Source organism: Hyperolius riggenbachi, chromosome 10, assembly GCF_040937935.1.
Source record: "Hyperolius riggenbachi isolate aHypRig1 chromosome 10, aHypRig1.pri, whole genome shotgun sequence".
In the NCBI taxonomy this organism is placed as follows: Eukaryota; Metazoa; Chordata; class Amphibia; order Anura; family Hyperoliidae; genus Hyperolius; species Hyperolius riggenbachi.
Window position 1 is genome coordinate 264,842,227 of NC_090655.1, and position 17,230 is coordinate 264,859,456.

The 17,230-nt window shown below is 45.0% G+C and overlaps 2 protein-coding genes across 2 annotated transcripts in view; both read left to right on the top strand.

Annotated features, from left to right (window-relative positions):
- LOC137535434 (zinc finger protein 208-like) overlaps positions 1-4,672 on the top strand; it is a 126,827-nt gene extending 122,155 nt beyond the window's left edge. The window contains exon 9 of the mRNA XM_068257268.1: positions 2,782-4,672. Coding sequence (XP_068113369.1) covers positions 2,782-4,594 — 1,813 coding nt within the window. The 3' untranslated portion in view covers positions 4,595-4,672. The remainder of the gene's footprint in view (positions 1-2,781) is intronic.
- Positions 1-17,230, top strand: part of LOC137535386 (zinc finger protein 585A-like) — a 764,031-nt gene that overhangs the window by 27,041 nt on the left and 719,760 nt on the right. The window lies entirely within an intron of this gene.

Genomic DNA, 17,230 nt, shown 5'->3' on the forward strand with positions numbered 1-17,230 from the left:
AGGGAAATGACCAGCAAAGCCTTCTGGGAAACATAAAGCTCTTATAGTGCCAGTCATCAAAGAAGGCAGGTAGGGGATTTGCATAACGAATGTATGCAAATTCCCCAGCAAGAGAACAGACCAGAAACTTGCAATGGAAAGACAGGTCTCTGTTCCAGAGACCTGCAGCCCACAGACTAGAGGAATGGACAAACAGCTGTCTGCCTGTGCAGCCAGCTGAGCGGATCATCACAAATTGTAGTATAAATATTTTTCTGTGAATGCACCTCGATGCACTAGCACTTTGTATGAAGCACTAGATACGGTCACCCCTGATGAAGCCTCTGCAGGAGGCGAAACATGTAGGGAATCTTGTGTTTTATGACATGTAAATAGTTGCTATTAAAGTGAGAGATGGGAGAGTCAAGGATAGATATGTTATCAATCCTGCTTTTCATTTTGAGACACAATCTTCTCCCCAGTTCTCCTTAAGCCCCATGTACACCATACAATTTTTTGTCCAATTCGATTCAATTTATTCCGACATGTCCGGGATTCGATTCAATTCGATTGAATTTGCCATTGCAAAACAATGGCAAATTGAATCGAATCCCGATCGGACATGTCGGATTGAATCGAATTGAATCGAACCGGACATAAAAATTGCATGGTGTAGATGAGGCTATCAATGTAGCTGTTAACAATCCTCTAATAGCAAATCTTTCTGTTTTATTTGCATTAAACCAATAAAGGTTACATTTGAAATAAATCTTAATCCCTCGTAACCTGTCCCTAATTAGGCAATCCTTGTTACATGTCATGCTTAAAAACAAGAAGAGAATCGAGAGGCCAATATGGTGCAGTATTGTCAGGTAAAATGAAGAGTTCAATACAATTTTATGTGTATATATACTCACAAACACGGATTACCCATTACCCATAACAAAAATATGAGGTCGGCACTCCACTGGCGATAATAAACTTGCGTTTATTCAAAGAGTTGCAAACACGACATGTTTCGGGGTCACCCCCTTCCTCAAGTGTACATACAACCTTGACACACAGTCTTGTTATATACCACAACCACTAAAGTGCACCACACCCTATTATCCAGGACACACCCCTCTGGTCAGCAGACCAAAGTGATGTCATATGACTTTGGTCTGCTGACCAGAGGGGTGTGTCCTGGATAATAGGGTGTGGTGCACTTTAGTGGTTGTGGTATATAACAAGACTGTGTGTCAAGGTTGTATGTACACTTGAGGAAGGGGGTGACCCCGAAACATGTCGTGTTTGCAACTCTTTGAATAAACGCAAGTTTATTATCGCCAGTGGAGTGCCGACCTCGTATTTTTGTTATCGTAACATGTTGGTGGAGTGGTGAGCCACGGAGTGTCTGAGCACCGGCGGACCAGGTGTGTGAAGCCTGGGTGGGTGAGGACCCCGGCATCCTGACTATTTGCATACCCATTACCCATAGGCAACCACTTTAAATGCAGGTGGGGAGCATTAGGACCTGACCCCACTCAGGTTAAGAAGTCGCTCTCTGTAGATAGTAGATGGGGATGCACCCCTCCACCCAGGGTGGACTAGAAGATCAGCAAAAGCTCGGTATACAGAGGCGCCAGAGTAAAGGAAAACGTTTTAAAAAACGTTTAAAAGCAGAGGGGGATGTTAGGGTGGACTTACCTCCCTCTTACAAAAAAGAAAACTCACTCGAGTCTCGATAAAACAGAATTGACAAATAATTTATTCAACTCCACAAATGCAACGCGTTTCGCGGGCGTGACCCCGAGTTGAATAAATTATTTGTCAATTCTGTTTTATCGAGACTCGAGTGAAATTTCTTTTTTGTAAGAGGGAGGTAAGTCCACCCTAACATCCCCCTCTGCTTTTAAACGGTTTTTAAAACGTTTTACTCTACTCTGGCGCCTCTGTATACCGAGCTTTTGTTACATGTCAGCTATTTCAGCCGGATTCTCTGCTCTGCATGGCCTGACCTATATTCATCATGGAATATTATGTTAGTGGCTTGTATAATTAGCTGCTGCAGCAGGACTTGTAATTCCATTAGGAATAGCGGCCGTGTTGTTTGGCCTCGCTCTCCCTGACCTCCCCACACTGTAATCTTGGATTGCAGGTTACTATTACAGTAAAGCACTTTCTCCAACTAGAGCAGATATAGCCCCGCCCCCTTGTCATAGCCTCTGAAGAAGCGCTTGTGCGTGAAACTGCCGTCAGGCTCCCAGCAACCAGCACCCGCCATTATCCACCCCGCACCGGTACGTGTTTAGTCTCTTCTTATGGACTGTGAAGTGATGGTGTAACACACAGCCTACTTGTCTGCACATTGCCAAATAAAGGAAGTTGTACAGCAGTGCCGACCATCCTCTTTCCTTTCACCCCTTATGCTAATTGTTCCTCCCCTCAGAATTCTCTAACAGGAAGTGATGATGTTTCTCTATTTGCAGGGCGGAGTCCCGGCATCAGGAACATCTCAGAGACTCGTCTCTCTGTATCCACAGGCTGTACAACGGATGATGATGTCATTGGGCAAGAGTTTCCTGCAGATATCCTGGTTACTCCAAGTATTCCTGCAGACTCCCCTCACCTGTCTAACCCTGAGGGGCCTCATACCCAACACAGCTCTCCCCCTGCTGTAGAATCTTATTCCTGGAAATATTTTACTCAGAAATCACAGCTTGCCATGCCTGAGAGATCTCATACTGGTGAGAAACCTTATTCATGTGCTGAGTGTGGGAAATGTTTTGAGTTTAAATCAAAGCTTGTCACTCATGAGAGATCTCACACTGGTGAGAAGCCCTATTCTTGTGCTGAGTGTGGCAAATGTTTTGCTCAGAAGTCAGACCTTGTCAAGCATGAGAGATCTCACACTGGGCAGAAGCCCTATTCGTGTGCTGAGTGTGGGAAAGGTTTTGTTCGGAAGTCAGACCTTGTCAAGCATGAGAGAACTCACACTGGCGAGAAGCCCTATTCATGTGCTGAGTGTGGGAAATGTTTTGTACACAAAGCAAACCTTGTCATACATGAGAGATCTCACACTGGTGAGAAGCCATATTCATGTGCTGAGTGTGGAAAATGTTTTGATCGGAAATCAAGTCTTTTCAGACATGAGAGATCTCACACTGGTCAGAAACCCTATTCATGTGCTGAGTGTGGAAAATGTTTTGCTCATAAATCAAACGTACACAAACATCAGAGATTACACACTGGTGAGAAGGCCTATTCATGTGATCAGTGTGGGAAAATTTGTAGTAACAGACAAGACCTTGTCAGTCATGAAAGATCTCACACTGGTGAGAAGCCCTATTCATGTGCTGAATGTGGGAAATGTTTTGGGCATAAATCAAGTCTTGTCGCACATGAGAGATCTCACACTGGTGAGAAGCGCTATTCGTGTGCTGAGTGTGGGAAATGTTTTGTACAGAAATCAAGTCTTGTCAGTCATGAGAGATCTCACACTGGTGAGAAGCCCTATTCATGTGCCGAGTGTGGCAAAGGTTTTGTACAGAAATCAACTCTTGTCATACATGAGAGATCCCACACTGGTGAGAAGCCTTATTCATGTACTGAGTGTGGGAAATGTTTTGGGCACAAATCAAATCTTGTCTCTCATGAGAGAACTCACACTAGTGAAAAGCCCTATTCATGTGCTGAGTGTGGAAAATGCTTTGCCTATAAATCAAACCTACACACACATGAGAGATCTCACACTGGTGAGAATGCCTATTCATGTGATCAGTGTGGGAAAATTTGTTGGAATAGAAAAGACCTTGTCAGTCATGAGAGATCTCATACTGGTGAGAAGCCCTATTCATGTGCTGTGTGTGGGAAATGTTTTGGGCATAAAACAAATCTTGTCAGACATGAGAGATCTCACACTGGTGAGAAGCCCTATACATGTGCCAAGTGTGGGAAATGTTTTGTACAGAAATCAACTCTCGTCAGTCATGAGAGATCTCACACTGGTGAGAAGCCCTATTCATGTGCCAAGTGTGGCAGATGTTTTGTACAGAAATCAACTCTTGTCACACATGAGAGAACTCATACTGGTGAAAAGCCCTATTCATGTGCTGAGTGTGGGAAATGTTTTGGGAGTAAATCACCTCTTGTCATTCATGAGAAATCTCACACTGGTGAGAAACCCTATTCATGTGATGAATGTGGGAAATGTTTTGGACTGAAATCACATCTTGTCATTCATGAGAGATCTCACACTGGTGAGAAGCCCTATTCATGTGCTGAGTGTGGGACATTTTTTGTGAGTAAATCAAACCTTATCAAACATCAGAAAACTCACAGCGGTGAGAAGCCCTATTCGTGTGCTGAATGTGGAAAATGTTTTGCTCAGAGATTAAACCTTGTCAGACATGAGAGATCTCACACTGTCAAGAAGACTTATTCATGTGCCCAATGTGGAAAATATTTTACACGGAAATCAAGCCTTGCCATACATGAGCGAGATCACACTTGGGAGAAGCCCTATACATGTGATCAGTGTGGGAAAGGTTATTGGAGTAGAACAGGCCTTGTCATTCATGAGAGATCTCACACTGGTGAGGAGCCCGATTCATGTGCCAAGAAAGGGAAATGATTTTGGTGTAAGTCACCGCTTATCAGACACTTGTGTTGTGTGGGAAATGTTTTAGCTATAAATGTTCTGATACACTTTGGCCTCAATTCACTAAGCTTTATCAAACACTTTATCAAACGTTTGATAATTTACCTCATGGGTAAAATCTAATTTTGAATTCACTAAGGTGTTACATATTTGTTGAATGTTTTATCGATAAAACGTTTAATAAATCTATAACACCTTAGTGAATTCAAAATTAGATTTTACCCATGAGGTAAATTATCAAACATTTGATAAAGTGTCTGATAAAGCTTAGTAAAATGAGGCCTTTGTCTATTTTCTTTTCTTTCTTAAAGCGGTCTAACAACCAGCATTACAACTTTGCTTTAAAAGATTGCTTACAGCTTAGAAACTATTATGCCAGATTTTTTTTAAGCAGAAATTCACTGAATGGGTTAAACATGACATTTTAGTGTTGCATTTAGCTAGAAATCCGCATCCGTGCTGAGGTTTAGTTACAAATGTATCTTGCAAAATAGTCCTCTGAAAAGCCTGTCTGGGAAGCCCTCTGTGCTCTCTCAGAGAGGTGTTTGTTTATTTACATTGTAAATAGATACATTTGTATCTAAACCTCAGCATGGAGGAGGATTTTTAGCTAAATGCAACACTAAAATGTCATGTTTAATCCATTCAGTGAATTTCTGCTAAAACAATCTGGCATAATAGTTTCTAAGCTGTAAGCAATCTTTTAAAGCAAAGTTGCAATGCTGGATGTTAGACCACTTTAAAGAGACTCTGAAGCGAGAATAAATCTCGCTTCAGAGCTCATAGTTAGCAGGGGCACGTGTGCCCCTGCTAAACCGCCGCAATAGCGCTGCTAAACGGTGGTCCATTGACCCCCAAACCCCCCACTGCGACACTTGGTCGCAGACTTGGTCGCTCCTGGAGGCAGGGCTAACGGCTGCAGCCCTGCCTCCAGTCACGTCTATCAGCGGCGCATCGCCGCCTCTCCCACGCCCCTCTCAGTGAAGGAAGACTGAGAGGGGCGGGGGAGAGGCGGAGATACGTGCTGACAGGCGCGCGTGGGGCAGGGCTGCGGCGGTTAGCCCTGCCCCAACCAGGAAGCGCTCCCCCGCATTACGGATGGGATTTGGGGGATCAGGGACCCCCGTTAAGCCGCGGGATAGCTTTATTCTCGCTTCAGACTCTCTTTAAGGAGTCACATTTACACAGAATCTCTCTTTTATGATAATCAGTTCATTGGTTTGTAAAGCATTTAAGTCCCTGAACTGAGTTGACATGAGATAAACATGGGTACTGTGTATATATAGTACTAAGTCTAGTTAGCTCTTGCCTGTGTTTACTTTTTTCATTTTCCATTTCAAAAGTTAATAAACAAGATGCTTTATCCGTCAATGAGACAGGATCTGCAGTTGCAAGCAGCCATAGCTCTCCTGAAGAGTAAATAGAAGCCAAAACACTTTTATCTAGCTAATAAAACACTCTTGATGACAAGAGAGTGATAAAAAGCTAATGCTTCATTTTTGTCAACCAGAGTTTATGTCAAACTAATATGGCTGCTTTGTACAGTTTAGAGTCAGAATTAAATTCCCATAAAGAAGTACTGTAGGGGTCAGGGGGAAGAAAGAGTTGAACTTACCTGGGACTTCTAATGGTCCCCCGCAGACATCCTGTGCCTGCACAGCCACTCACCGATGCTCCGGTCCCTGCCTCTGGTTTACTTCTGGAATTTCTGACTGGCAAAGCCGCACCCTTGCTCCCGCTGATGTCACCAGGAGTGTATTGCGCAGGCCCAGTACAGTCTGCGTCTGTGCAGTATGTTCCTGGTGACGTCAGCGGGAGCGAGGACACGGCTGTGCAGTCGCAGTGGACTTTAAAGTCGGAAATTCCAGAAGTGACCCGGAGGCGGGGACAGGAGCTTTTTCCCCCTACCCCCCTACAGTATTCCTTTAAAGTGAAAATAAGAATATACCTCAATGTCCAATTACACTCGCTTATAGATTCCTCCACAGGAGCCTTATCCATGTCTTTTTGCGCTTTGATGCAAATGAGACAGTTCTTGGATAAATGGTCCTTGATTGCCACTTGGTGATTGCTACATCCCTAGGCAAGGGATTTTAAGTCACATCTGGCCTTTATAAAATATCATCTCATATAGATTATTTCTTTGTACAGCAGAGAGACATTGCATTGTTGGAATGGGTGGAGATAAGTGTCAGAGAACTGGAGGATAATGCACCAATTTCTTTCACATATAAGTCCCCAGTATACACCCCCAAATCATTTTTCTGGGGGCTAAATCCATTTCCACTGGCTGAAAAATGCAAGTCTAGGCTTATCCAGTGTGAATTGTCTAATTATGTTGCACTACATTCCAATCCCTCAGTCTCTGACATAACTATCTGGGAGGCTCATAAGCCTTTTATCAGAGGCCACTTAACCATCATACGACGTATGGGCAGATCGACCAAGGGACTGATCTCTCACTGTTGGGTGCCATAAACCGCAGGCCGATTCACGAACAATATGAGCATGAAATATTTCTAGAATCTGCCTGGTGACGTCGCCTCACTGCCTCTGGTGATGTCCTCACCGGGTGAAACGTGCCCCGTGCTTACATACTTTACCCATCAGTGTCTGCCGCTGGCTTCGTCCACGCGCCCCACGTGGTAGCCACCATATATGTGAGCACATGTGTGATGTTGTCCTGGCTCAGACCCCCCCCCCCCAGTCTATATGTGGCCTTCGATGGTCCGTGATTGCATACTTTACCTGCTAGTGGCTCCATCCTCCGTCCACGTACACGCTCCCCATGTGGTTGACCCTGATTTTGGAGAATTGGGGTCAAGGGACCGGGTATCGTGACAATGTGTGTCTCTAGCTAATGACTGAAATGTCTGTAGTGAGGGGGGTGACCCATGGGGAATGTATCTAGTGTCTTTACTCTAATCCAAGGGAGTAAACCCAGCGCTACGGGAGAGAAAGCCCACTCAATTGCAACCCATCTCTTAGTGGATGAAGATGAGCACCATTCAAATATCCTACTCAGAATAGAAGCTTGAAGGTATACCTGGCAGAGGGGGAACCCCGTACCTCCCACCGGTTTAGGCAGGGCAAGAAAATCTTATCCTAGCAGGCTTGGCCCTCAAATAAATGAATTATGTGTCTGACGAGCCTGGAAACATTTTTAAGGGATACACAGAGGTATTGCCTCATTGGTGTGCAGAAGTCTCAGGAAAATTGTCATCTTAATGACAGCTAAAGCAGCGTTTTTCAACCACTGTTCCGCGGCACACTAGTGTGCCGCGGAACGTTGCCTGGTGTGCCGTCCTCTTCTCCCCCTCCCGCCCGTCCCCGCAGCCGCCGCTGTTATTACCTTAGCAGCAGCCGCTCTCCCGTCTCCAGCGCATGTATATACTAGCAGCGTATCTCCCGGCTGCTCTGTGTGTGATGCGAAAGGAGGCAGGGCTCGGTTACCATAGTAACGGCGATACATATCGCCGTTACAGGAAGCCGCTGCCCTGCTTCCTTCCGCATCACACACAGAGCAGCCTGGAGATACGCTGCTTGAATATACACGCGCTGGAGAGGGGAGAGCGGCAGCTGTTAAGGTAATAACAGCGGCGGCCGCGGAGACGGGCGGGAGGGCTCTAAACTGGCTATACTGGGGCACTATTCTGGGGCACTATACTAGCTATACTGGGGTACTATACTGGCTATCCTGGGGCACTAAAGTGGCTATACTGGGGCACTATACTGGGGCACTATTCTGGCTATACTGGGGCACTATACTGGGGCACTAAACTGGCTATACTGGCTATACTGGGGCACTATACTGGCTATACTGGGGCACTATACTGGGTGCACTATACTGGGGCACTATACTGGCTATACTGGGGCACTATACTGGGGGCACTATACTGGGTCACTATACTGGGGCACTATTCTGGCTATACTGGGGCACTATTCTGGCTATACTGGGGCACTATTCTGGCTATACTGGGGCACTATACTAGCTATACTGGGGCACTATTCTGGCTATACTGGGGCACTATTCTGGCTATACTGGAGCACTATTCTGGCTATACTGGAGCACTATTCTGGCTATACTGGAGCACTATTCTGGCTATACTGGGGCACTATTCTGGCTATACTGGGGCACTATTCTGGCTATACTGGGGCACTATACTAGCTATACTGGGGCAGTATTCTGGCTATACTGGGGCACTATACTAGCTATACTGAGGCAACTAAACTCCCTACACTGGGGCAACTATGCCAGCTATGCAGCCGCACCCCAGCCCCCCCCCCCCCATAGCCTGCTGCGCACGGCACTGTCCACTAGGTCGCCCAAACAACCCCCCCCCCCCCCCTCCGCCATTCCCCGGATAAAAATTTGGTCAGACAGTGTTCCCCGGGCCGGAAAAGGTTGGGGACCACTGAGCTAAAGGACCAAACCAGGACAGATGGGGCTTCATGCTCCAAGATTGCATGTCTGTAATCTAACAATCAGAGGGGGGAAATTTAGATCAGAAAGCTGTGTCAGGTTGGCAGGCAGGCAGGCATAAGCCCAGGTACTTGATGTGCACAGGAGCGTACAAGAGAATTCACCGCCGGGAGACTTGGGTGCAGAATACAGCCAGTATGGCTTATTCTGCTGCTGCACAAGTTCCCGGTGGCTTTAATTACTATTCCCCCTCCAGGCCCATGTGGATAGTGGGGAATTATGTAATTCGGCTTCCAGCTGTTGCTGGAAGGCGAATTACAGTGTTTTAAAAGTAACTTCAGCTCCTACAGTGCTGAAGTTATAGGAGCTGAAGTTACTGACTATGCGCCGCTATAGCCGTAATTCCTATTTTGGCCTATGGTGGCGCCGGCTGCACCCAAGTCTCCTGCGCTGCATTTGCAGTGTTCGTGCACAGGAGCCTCTTTGAAAGTGAACGAGGTTTGGAGCTTGAATACCACCTCAGTCTTGAGAGAAACATTGAGAGCTTGTGATTTAGTGAAGTTTATTTGGACAAGAAGCCAAACCATGTGATCTCAGCCATGAGACGGGGGAGGTTAGGAATAAAGAGATCATCGACAAAAGCCGAAACTTTGCATTGCGAACGGTTATTCAAAACACCCTTAATTGAGCGTTTGTCTTTATTTTAATCATATGTAAAAAAGGTTCCAGAATAGTTATGTACATAAGCAAATATAGGGGACACCCCTGCTGGGTCCCGTTAGCCAGATCAATTCTTCCTGATAAAAAGCCATTATCCCTAACTTTAGCTGAGGGTTTGTATATAGGAGAAAAAAGAACCAGTCTAACATCTAATCACCAAGTCCCATGGCCTGAAGCGTGAGTTTCAAAAAGTCCCAGGATATCCTATCAATGGCCCTCTCTGTATTATTAGAGACAGAAAAAAAAACCTCAACCAAATGCCGAGAAAGCCAAGCTTGTACTCCGATAGCTACATGGTGCCATCGCTGGCCTCACGGCCCAGAAAGACACCTACCTGATCAGGTGTTATGTGGCATTCCCGTACAGGCATTCAACAAGAGAGATGCCAGAATCTTGGTAAAAACCTTCACACCATTGTTTAGCCTATAACTGGCACACAATTGCATGCATACTTTACCTGTTGGTGCCTGCCGCTGGCTCCGTGCTCCATCCACATACACACACCCCACAAGGTTGCCGGCGTGTAGGTGGGCGCGAGTGTGAGATTAGATATTCCAGCTTATAACCACTCTCACTGTGAAGGAATTTTCTAAACAGATGGCAAAAACTTTTTCCTCCATACGCAGATCATGTCCCCTTTTCCATTGTACAACCCTAGGGACAAATTGCTCCTCTGCCCAGCTTTTATATTGCCCTCTGATGCATGTATACATGTTAATCGGGTCACTGCTCAGTCATATTTTTTTCAAAGCTAAACAAGCCCAGTTCGTCCAACCTTTCTTGGTAATTGAGTTCTTCCATCCCTCTGATTAAATGAACTTCCAGTCTTTGTTCCTTCCCATTCAAGAAGATCAATGTCTTTCCTATAGTGTGGTGCCCAAAACTGCATCCTATACTCCAGATGTGGCCTCACAAGTGATTTATACGGAGGGGGTAGTATACTAGCATCTAGAGATTTTATTTTCCATTTTATGTGTCCCAGAATTTTATTTGCTTTAGCTACCACTCCTTGGCATTTTATATGATTACTTAACTTTTATCAACCAGTATTCCCAAGTCCTTCTCCAAGATTGATGTTCCCAGCTGTATGACATTTATTTTATATGGTGATCTACCATTGGTACGTCCAGTGGCTTAGCAATAGGGGTTGCAGAGGTAGCGACCGCATCGGGGCCCTTGGGTCAGAGGGGCCCCATGGAGCCCTTCCTCAACCAAAGTATTAGCTGTTTATTGGTCCTGTGCAGTTAATAATCACTTCTATAGATACTTTGAATAGTGGTAATCCTTTAACAAGCTGTTCCCCATCCCCTTCTTGCACCTCTCACACTGTAGTTGCCATTGGCAGGTTTTGTTGCACCGTATCAAGTGTTACCTATAAAGTGCTTGGGGGGCCCAATGTAAAACTCGCACCAGGGCCCATAGCTACGCCCCTGGGTACGTCCAAGGTGCATGACTTTACATTTTTCAATATTACATAACACTAGAAGTACATCTAGCTGTCTAACCTGGAAGGGGGGGCTACGTAACACTGGGGCACATCTAGCTGCGTAACCTGGGAGGGGGGGGGCTACGTAACACTGGAGGTACATCTAGCTGCCTAACCTGGGAGGGGGGGCTACGTAACACTGGGGCACATTTAGCTAGATAAACTGGGGAGGGGGCTACCTAATACTGGGGGTTTTCCATGTGCCTTCACCATAGCCCCATTCCCTGTCCAATCTGCTGCCATCGCCCCATCCAGTCCCTGGAGAAATGTTTGGACTGGCAAGCGGACCCTGGGCCGAAAAAGGTTGGGGACCTCTGCTTTAGATTGTGCAAGGGCAGGGCTTTCTCACCCTTTTCTGTCTAGGAATTTATTATACATATTATTCATCATGTAACTTTTGCCACTGTAATTACCAGTTCTGTATCTTGTATATTGTTGTATACCATCGTCTGTATTATTATATACCCCATGTTTGTTTCTTACTTTGTACAGTGCCACGGAATATGTTGACATTTATAAATTAGTAATAATAATCTGCCATGTGCCTGCCCATATGGCCATGTTGTCAATACCCTGTTGTAATATGTCACTATCTGTCTTAGCTATAATTCTGCATAATTTTGTATCATCTGCAAATATGGCTACATTACTCTGTATTCATTCTACTAAATCATTAATAAATAAATAGAAAATAATTGGGCTGAGTACTGTCCCCTGCGGTACCCCACAAAATGTTGGAGCTATATAAATACTAAATAATAATAATGTTTGGTTTTTGCTTGATGTGTGGGGTGGGGAGGATATTTTAGCTGGTGTGTGGAGGGGGTGAAGAGGACTTCCATGGCCAGGGCTGTGGAGTCGGAGTTGGAGTCGGAGTCAGGGCAATTTTGGGCACCCGGAGTCGGAGTAGGAGTCGTTGATTTCATAAACTGAGGAGTCGGGAGTCGGAGAATTTTTGTACAAAATCCACAGTCCTGTAAAGTATTAGACTAAGGAGTCGGAGTCTAGGAGTCTGAGCCACTTTTGGTACCGGGAGTCGGAGTCGTGGTTTCATAAACCGAGGAATTGGAGTCGGAAGAATTTTGCACCGACTCCACAGCCATGTCCATGGCAGTGCTCTTTGTGGTTCAGCCACACCTAGGATGGCTTGATTTGGAAGACTTGAAACTCCCCTCTCTTCTGACACACCCCTCTGACATCATCCTCCACTGCTTTCCAATGAGCAGGAAGTGGCCTACTGCAGATCATGGGCTTTGAATATATGTAAGGATAAGAATGCTATAATATAGCAGCAATAGATAAGGTATTAGAAGTCAGATGTATTCCCAGGTCATATTATACTTCAGCACAAATAATGCAGATACACCCCAATGCCTCAGTGCTGCACCCCAAATGTAAATTAGAAGCAGATGATTGGATACAGGTGTTTGGGCTTGAGGGGAGATACAGGAATTCTGGGGTGGGGAGGCGGACAGTTTGAAGTGACAATAATAATGTGAGACACCAGGAAAGTTCTGTGTACGATTGTTGCCACACAAACAATTCATCATATCATATATTCACTGCAAGTTAACTTAAAAATTAGATCCTGGTCCTCCAAAAGGTTTGCATCAGAAATTTATATGACGAGGAAGAATTTCGCAATTCTGAATCAGAAGGCTTGGTCTGTTGCAAGGCATTATGGTCTGAATCAAAGGGCTTATCCAACCACAAGGTCAAAATAATAGTATAATAATGCAGCTTAACCCCCTTGGCGGTATGAAAAATACCGCCAGGGGGAAGCGCAACAGTTTAAAAAAAAAAATTTTTTTTTTATCATGTAGCGAGCCGAGGGCTCGCTACATGATAGCCGCTACTCAGCGGCATCCCCCCGCCCGCTTCGATCGCCTTCGGCGATCACCGATCAGGAAATCCCGTTCAAAGAACTGGATTTCCTGGAGGGCTTCCCCCGTCGCCATGGCGACGGGGCGGGATGACGTCACCGACGTCAGCGACGTCATTGGGAGACCCGATCCACCCCTCGGCGCTGCCTGGCACTGATTGGCCAGGCAGCGCTCGGGGTCTGGGGGGGGGGGGCCGCGCGCCGCATCGGATAGCGGCGATCGGGGTGCTGGCGCAGCTAGCAAAGTGCTAGCTGCATCCAGCAAAAAAAAAATTAAGTAAATCGGCCCAGCAGGGCCTGAGCGGCACCCTCCGGCGGCTTACCCCGTGTCACACACGGGGTTACCGCCAAGGAGGTTAATTGGGTATACTGGCAAAAGATAAGGTATTAGAAGTCAGATGTATTCCCAGGTCACATTATACTCCAGTACAAATAATGCAGATACACCCCAATGCCTCAGTGCTGCACCCCACATGTAAATTAGGAGATGATTGGATACAGGTGTTTGGGCTGGAGGTGAGATACAGGAATTCTGGGGTGGAGAGGGGGACAGGTTATTGTTATGTGTTACAGTCACTGTTATAGACACCCCAATGCCTCAGTGCTGCACCCCAAATGTAAATTAGAAGCAGATGATTGGATGCAGGTGTTTGGGGTGGAGGTGAGATGCAGGAATTCTGGGGTGGAGAGGGGGACAGGTTATTGTGATATGTGTTACAATCACTGCTATAGACACTCCAATGCCTCAGTGCTGCACCCTACATGTAGATTAGAAGGAGATGATTGGATGCAGATGTTTGGGCTGGAGGTGAGATACAGGAATTATGGGGTGGAGAGGGGGACAGATTGTTATTTGTGTTACAATCACTGCTATAGACACCCCAATGCCTCAGTGCTGCACCCTACATGTAGATTAGAAGGAGATGATTGGATACAGGTGTTTGGGCTGGAGGTGAGATACAGGAATTCTGGGGTGGAGAGGGGGGCAGGTTATTGTTATATGTGTTACAATCACTGCTATAGACAAATGTGGGAAGCTGTTGCTGGAAACAATTCTGTGTTATGTAACAAAATAAATGCTATTAGAAATGAAAATCTGATGCATCTCCAAGTATCTCTCCTGTGATTAATGCAGCTAATAAAGTTATTCCTCTGGATAATGTGCTGAATATCAGCTGTATATTGTTCCCACAGTGTGACGTGTTTTGTTTCTCTGCAAGTAATTTAAAATGTACTATTAAGGTGGACCTGACCTTTTGCACAGGACACAAGGAAAACATAACAGAAATGCACCCTGTATGTATTTAGAGAGTTTAGCCTGTGTAATTCCCCCTCATTTGTGTCTAATCAGAAGTTGTAATATGACCTCCCCCCGTGTCACATGACTGCTTATGGCAGAGATGGCAGATAAGTTCATTTGAAAAAAAAAAAGCACAGGATGGTAACAATATGTCTGCTTCCATGATTTAGGAAGTAAAAACTGCAGGATTTTTTTTAGGATTTGTATTAGCTGTAAAAAAGTTTTTTTTAAAGGTTGTCATAAAGGATGTGTATCTTTTAGAGCAGAGAGGACGTTCTGAGTTCAGGTCCGCTTTAACTGCATCACTCAGATTTACTGTAATAAATAAATTGCATTGTTATGTATTTTTAAAAACATTTTTAGTGAAATATTTTCAAGCACAGGTCAGAGTTGAGCACTAATTTGCATACATAATTATATTATCATCTATTGTATGATGTAAGAGAACTGAGCACAACAGCTGAGCATCCATATACAGTAGTTACAAGATCCTAATCCTAACATTTATATAGCGCTTTTCTCCTGTTGGACGCAAAGCACTCAAGAGCTGCAGCCACTGGGACGTGCTCAGGAGGCCACCCTGCAGTGTTAGGAAGTCGTGCCCCAGGACCTCTTACTGAACAGGTCCTGACCATAGCCTGGATTTGAACCCTGGTCTCCCATGTCAAAGGCAGAGCCCTTAACATGTACACTATCCAGTGACAAGATGCCTGCATGAATAGCACTAGAAGAGAAGTGTGATTGTTAGGTTGACTCCCTCCTCCTAGGTTTAGGATTTATGGCACGCAGCCAAGCATGCTGAGTTTTCTGGCCAGTGTGCTGCCTCCATTCTTAAGTTCCATCTCCGCCGGGGGCCTCTTCTCTCACTCACATAATATGCTGCCGGCCTGGTCATGGGGACAGAGATGTCATGGAGATGGAAGGAAGAAGAAAAAGGGTATGTGTGCCAGCCAGCCAGGTGAGAACACCCCACTGTATGCAGCAATTGGAGTCAGGGGGGCCACCACTAACTTAAGGGAGATCTCTGGAAGGCCCATACAGCTGGCTCTAGGGCCCTGGGAAATTGCCTAGTTTTCCCAATGGAAGCAACAGCCCTGACTTGTAGTGTGTAAGGAAAATCTGAATGTCCTCTTGGGGATACTAATATTCTTATTTCCGAGAGGACAATTTCATGTATCTTCCTTATCTGGACTCATGGATTCATCTTATGACATAGGTACTCTCTCAGATCTTGTAGGTCATTATATATGTAGTTTACCTCCTGAAGAAGTGAAGTTTCTTTCACAAAACGCGTCGGAGCTTATGCTCGGCCTTGAGGTCACTTGTGATGTATTTGTATACATATTGAAGAAAGAGAAGCGGATTCCCGAACTCCAAAGTAGAGATTCTTTATTGAAGCAGGGTCAGGTACAAATTACAACAGGTAAAAACAAGCCCGTGTCAACAGCTGTGTTACATGATTCCATGCTAGGAAGCCTAAATGATTCAGAGTATTCTCTACTAATCATTAGAACTATGTACAGTAGGCCTTGGGGCTTGATTCACTAAGACAAATAGCATTGACGAGAGCTCCACTCATCCTGCCCTGATCCCCTGCGGGTCCAATCACTTTAAAGGACATTATCCCCGCAATTTTATTGGCCCAATAGGCTGCCTGTCACTTGAAAGGAAACTTGACAGACAGCCTGTTGGGCCAATCAAAGTGCGGGGATAGTGTCCTTTAAAGTGATTGGACCCGCTGGGGCTCAGGGCAGGACAAGTGGAGCTCTCGTCATTGCCAATTAGCAGGCATAAGTTCATAGCGCTCACAATGCTACTCTGATGAGGAGTGTTAACTCTGATAAGGCATGCTATTTGTCTTAGTGAATCAAGCCCCAAGGCCTACTATATATAGTTCTTTGGTAGAAAATAATCATTTAGACTACCTAGTATCCCTCAGATGTTTGTGGGTATGGATATATAACATTGCCATTTTTGAGATTTCTACCAATGAGAACCAAGTCTTAGGTTCGCGTATACATAAATGTCATTTTTTAAATAAATATTGAAGGTTTTATGTTTATGGTAGCGTGTGACCTTTCTTTCAAAAAATAAATACATACATTCCCCCCGCTATATGCCCATAGGCCACCCATTTCAGTAATACAGCTGCAACAAATATGCATCCGAAAATTGCATGCTAGAAAAAAATGGAAATACAAAAAGGAATATTCCAATCAATCCTATACCACAGGGCAAAATGTGCACAGTAAAAATATGCATACATAAAAGTGTGAGTTCAAAAGTCACTGGTGCTGAGGTATTGTACATACACAATGATCAATAACTATCCTGTAAGAAATAAAATACAAGATATCACAGATAGAGCCTGTGGTTCACTAACCAGCACACCACATACCAGCACTGAGAGAAGAGTGACATCAGCGCTTGAATGTGGGGAGCAGATGAGTGAGCCCGCTACAGAGGACTTTCTATACTGGGGCACCACCTATATCTGGCTACAGGCTACCTATACTGGGGCTGGAACCACCTATACTTTAAAGTCAAAATAATTTGGTATCCAGTGTATATGTATATAAATGTATCAAATTTATTTATTCAATAGTGATTAAGCAATTAAATTTAGGATTTCAGGAACAAGGGTAGGATAAAGGGTAGATAAAATCAATTAAGGATTTGGCGGAACTACAAATACCTCATTGCTGGCCAGCTTACAATATCACCAACAGACATACACTTCACACATACTCATGCATGACACTGTCCAGAGATGTAGATCTGCTGCAATTAATGTATGC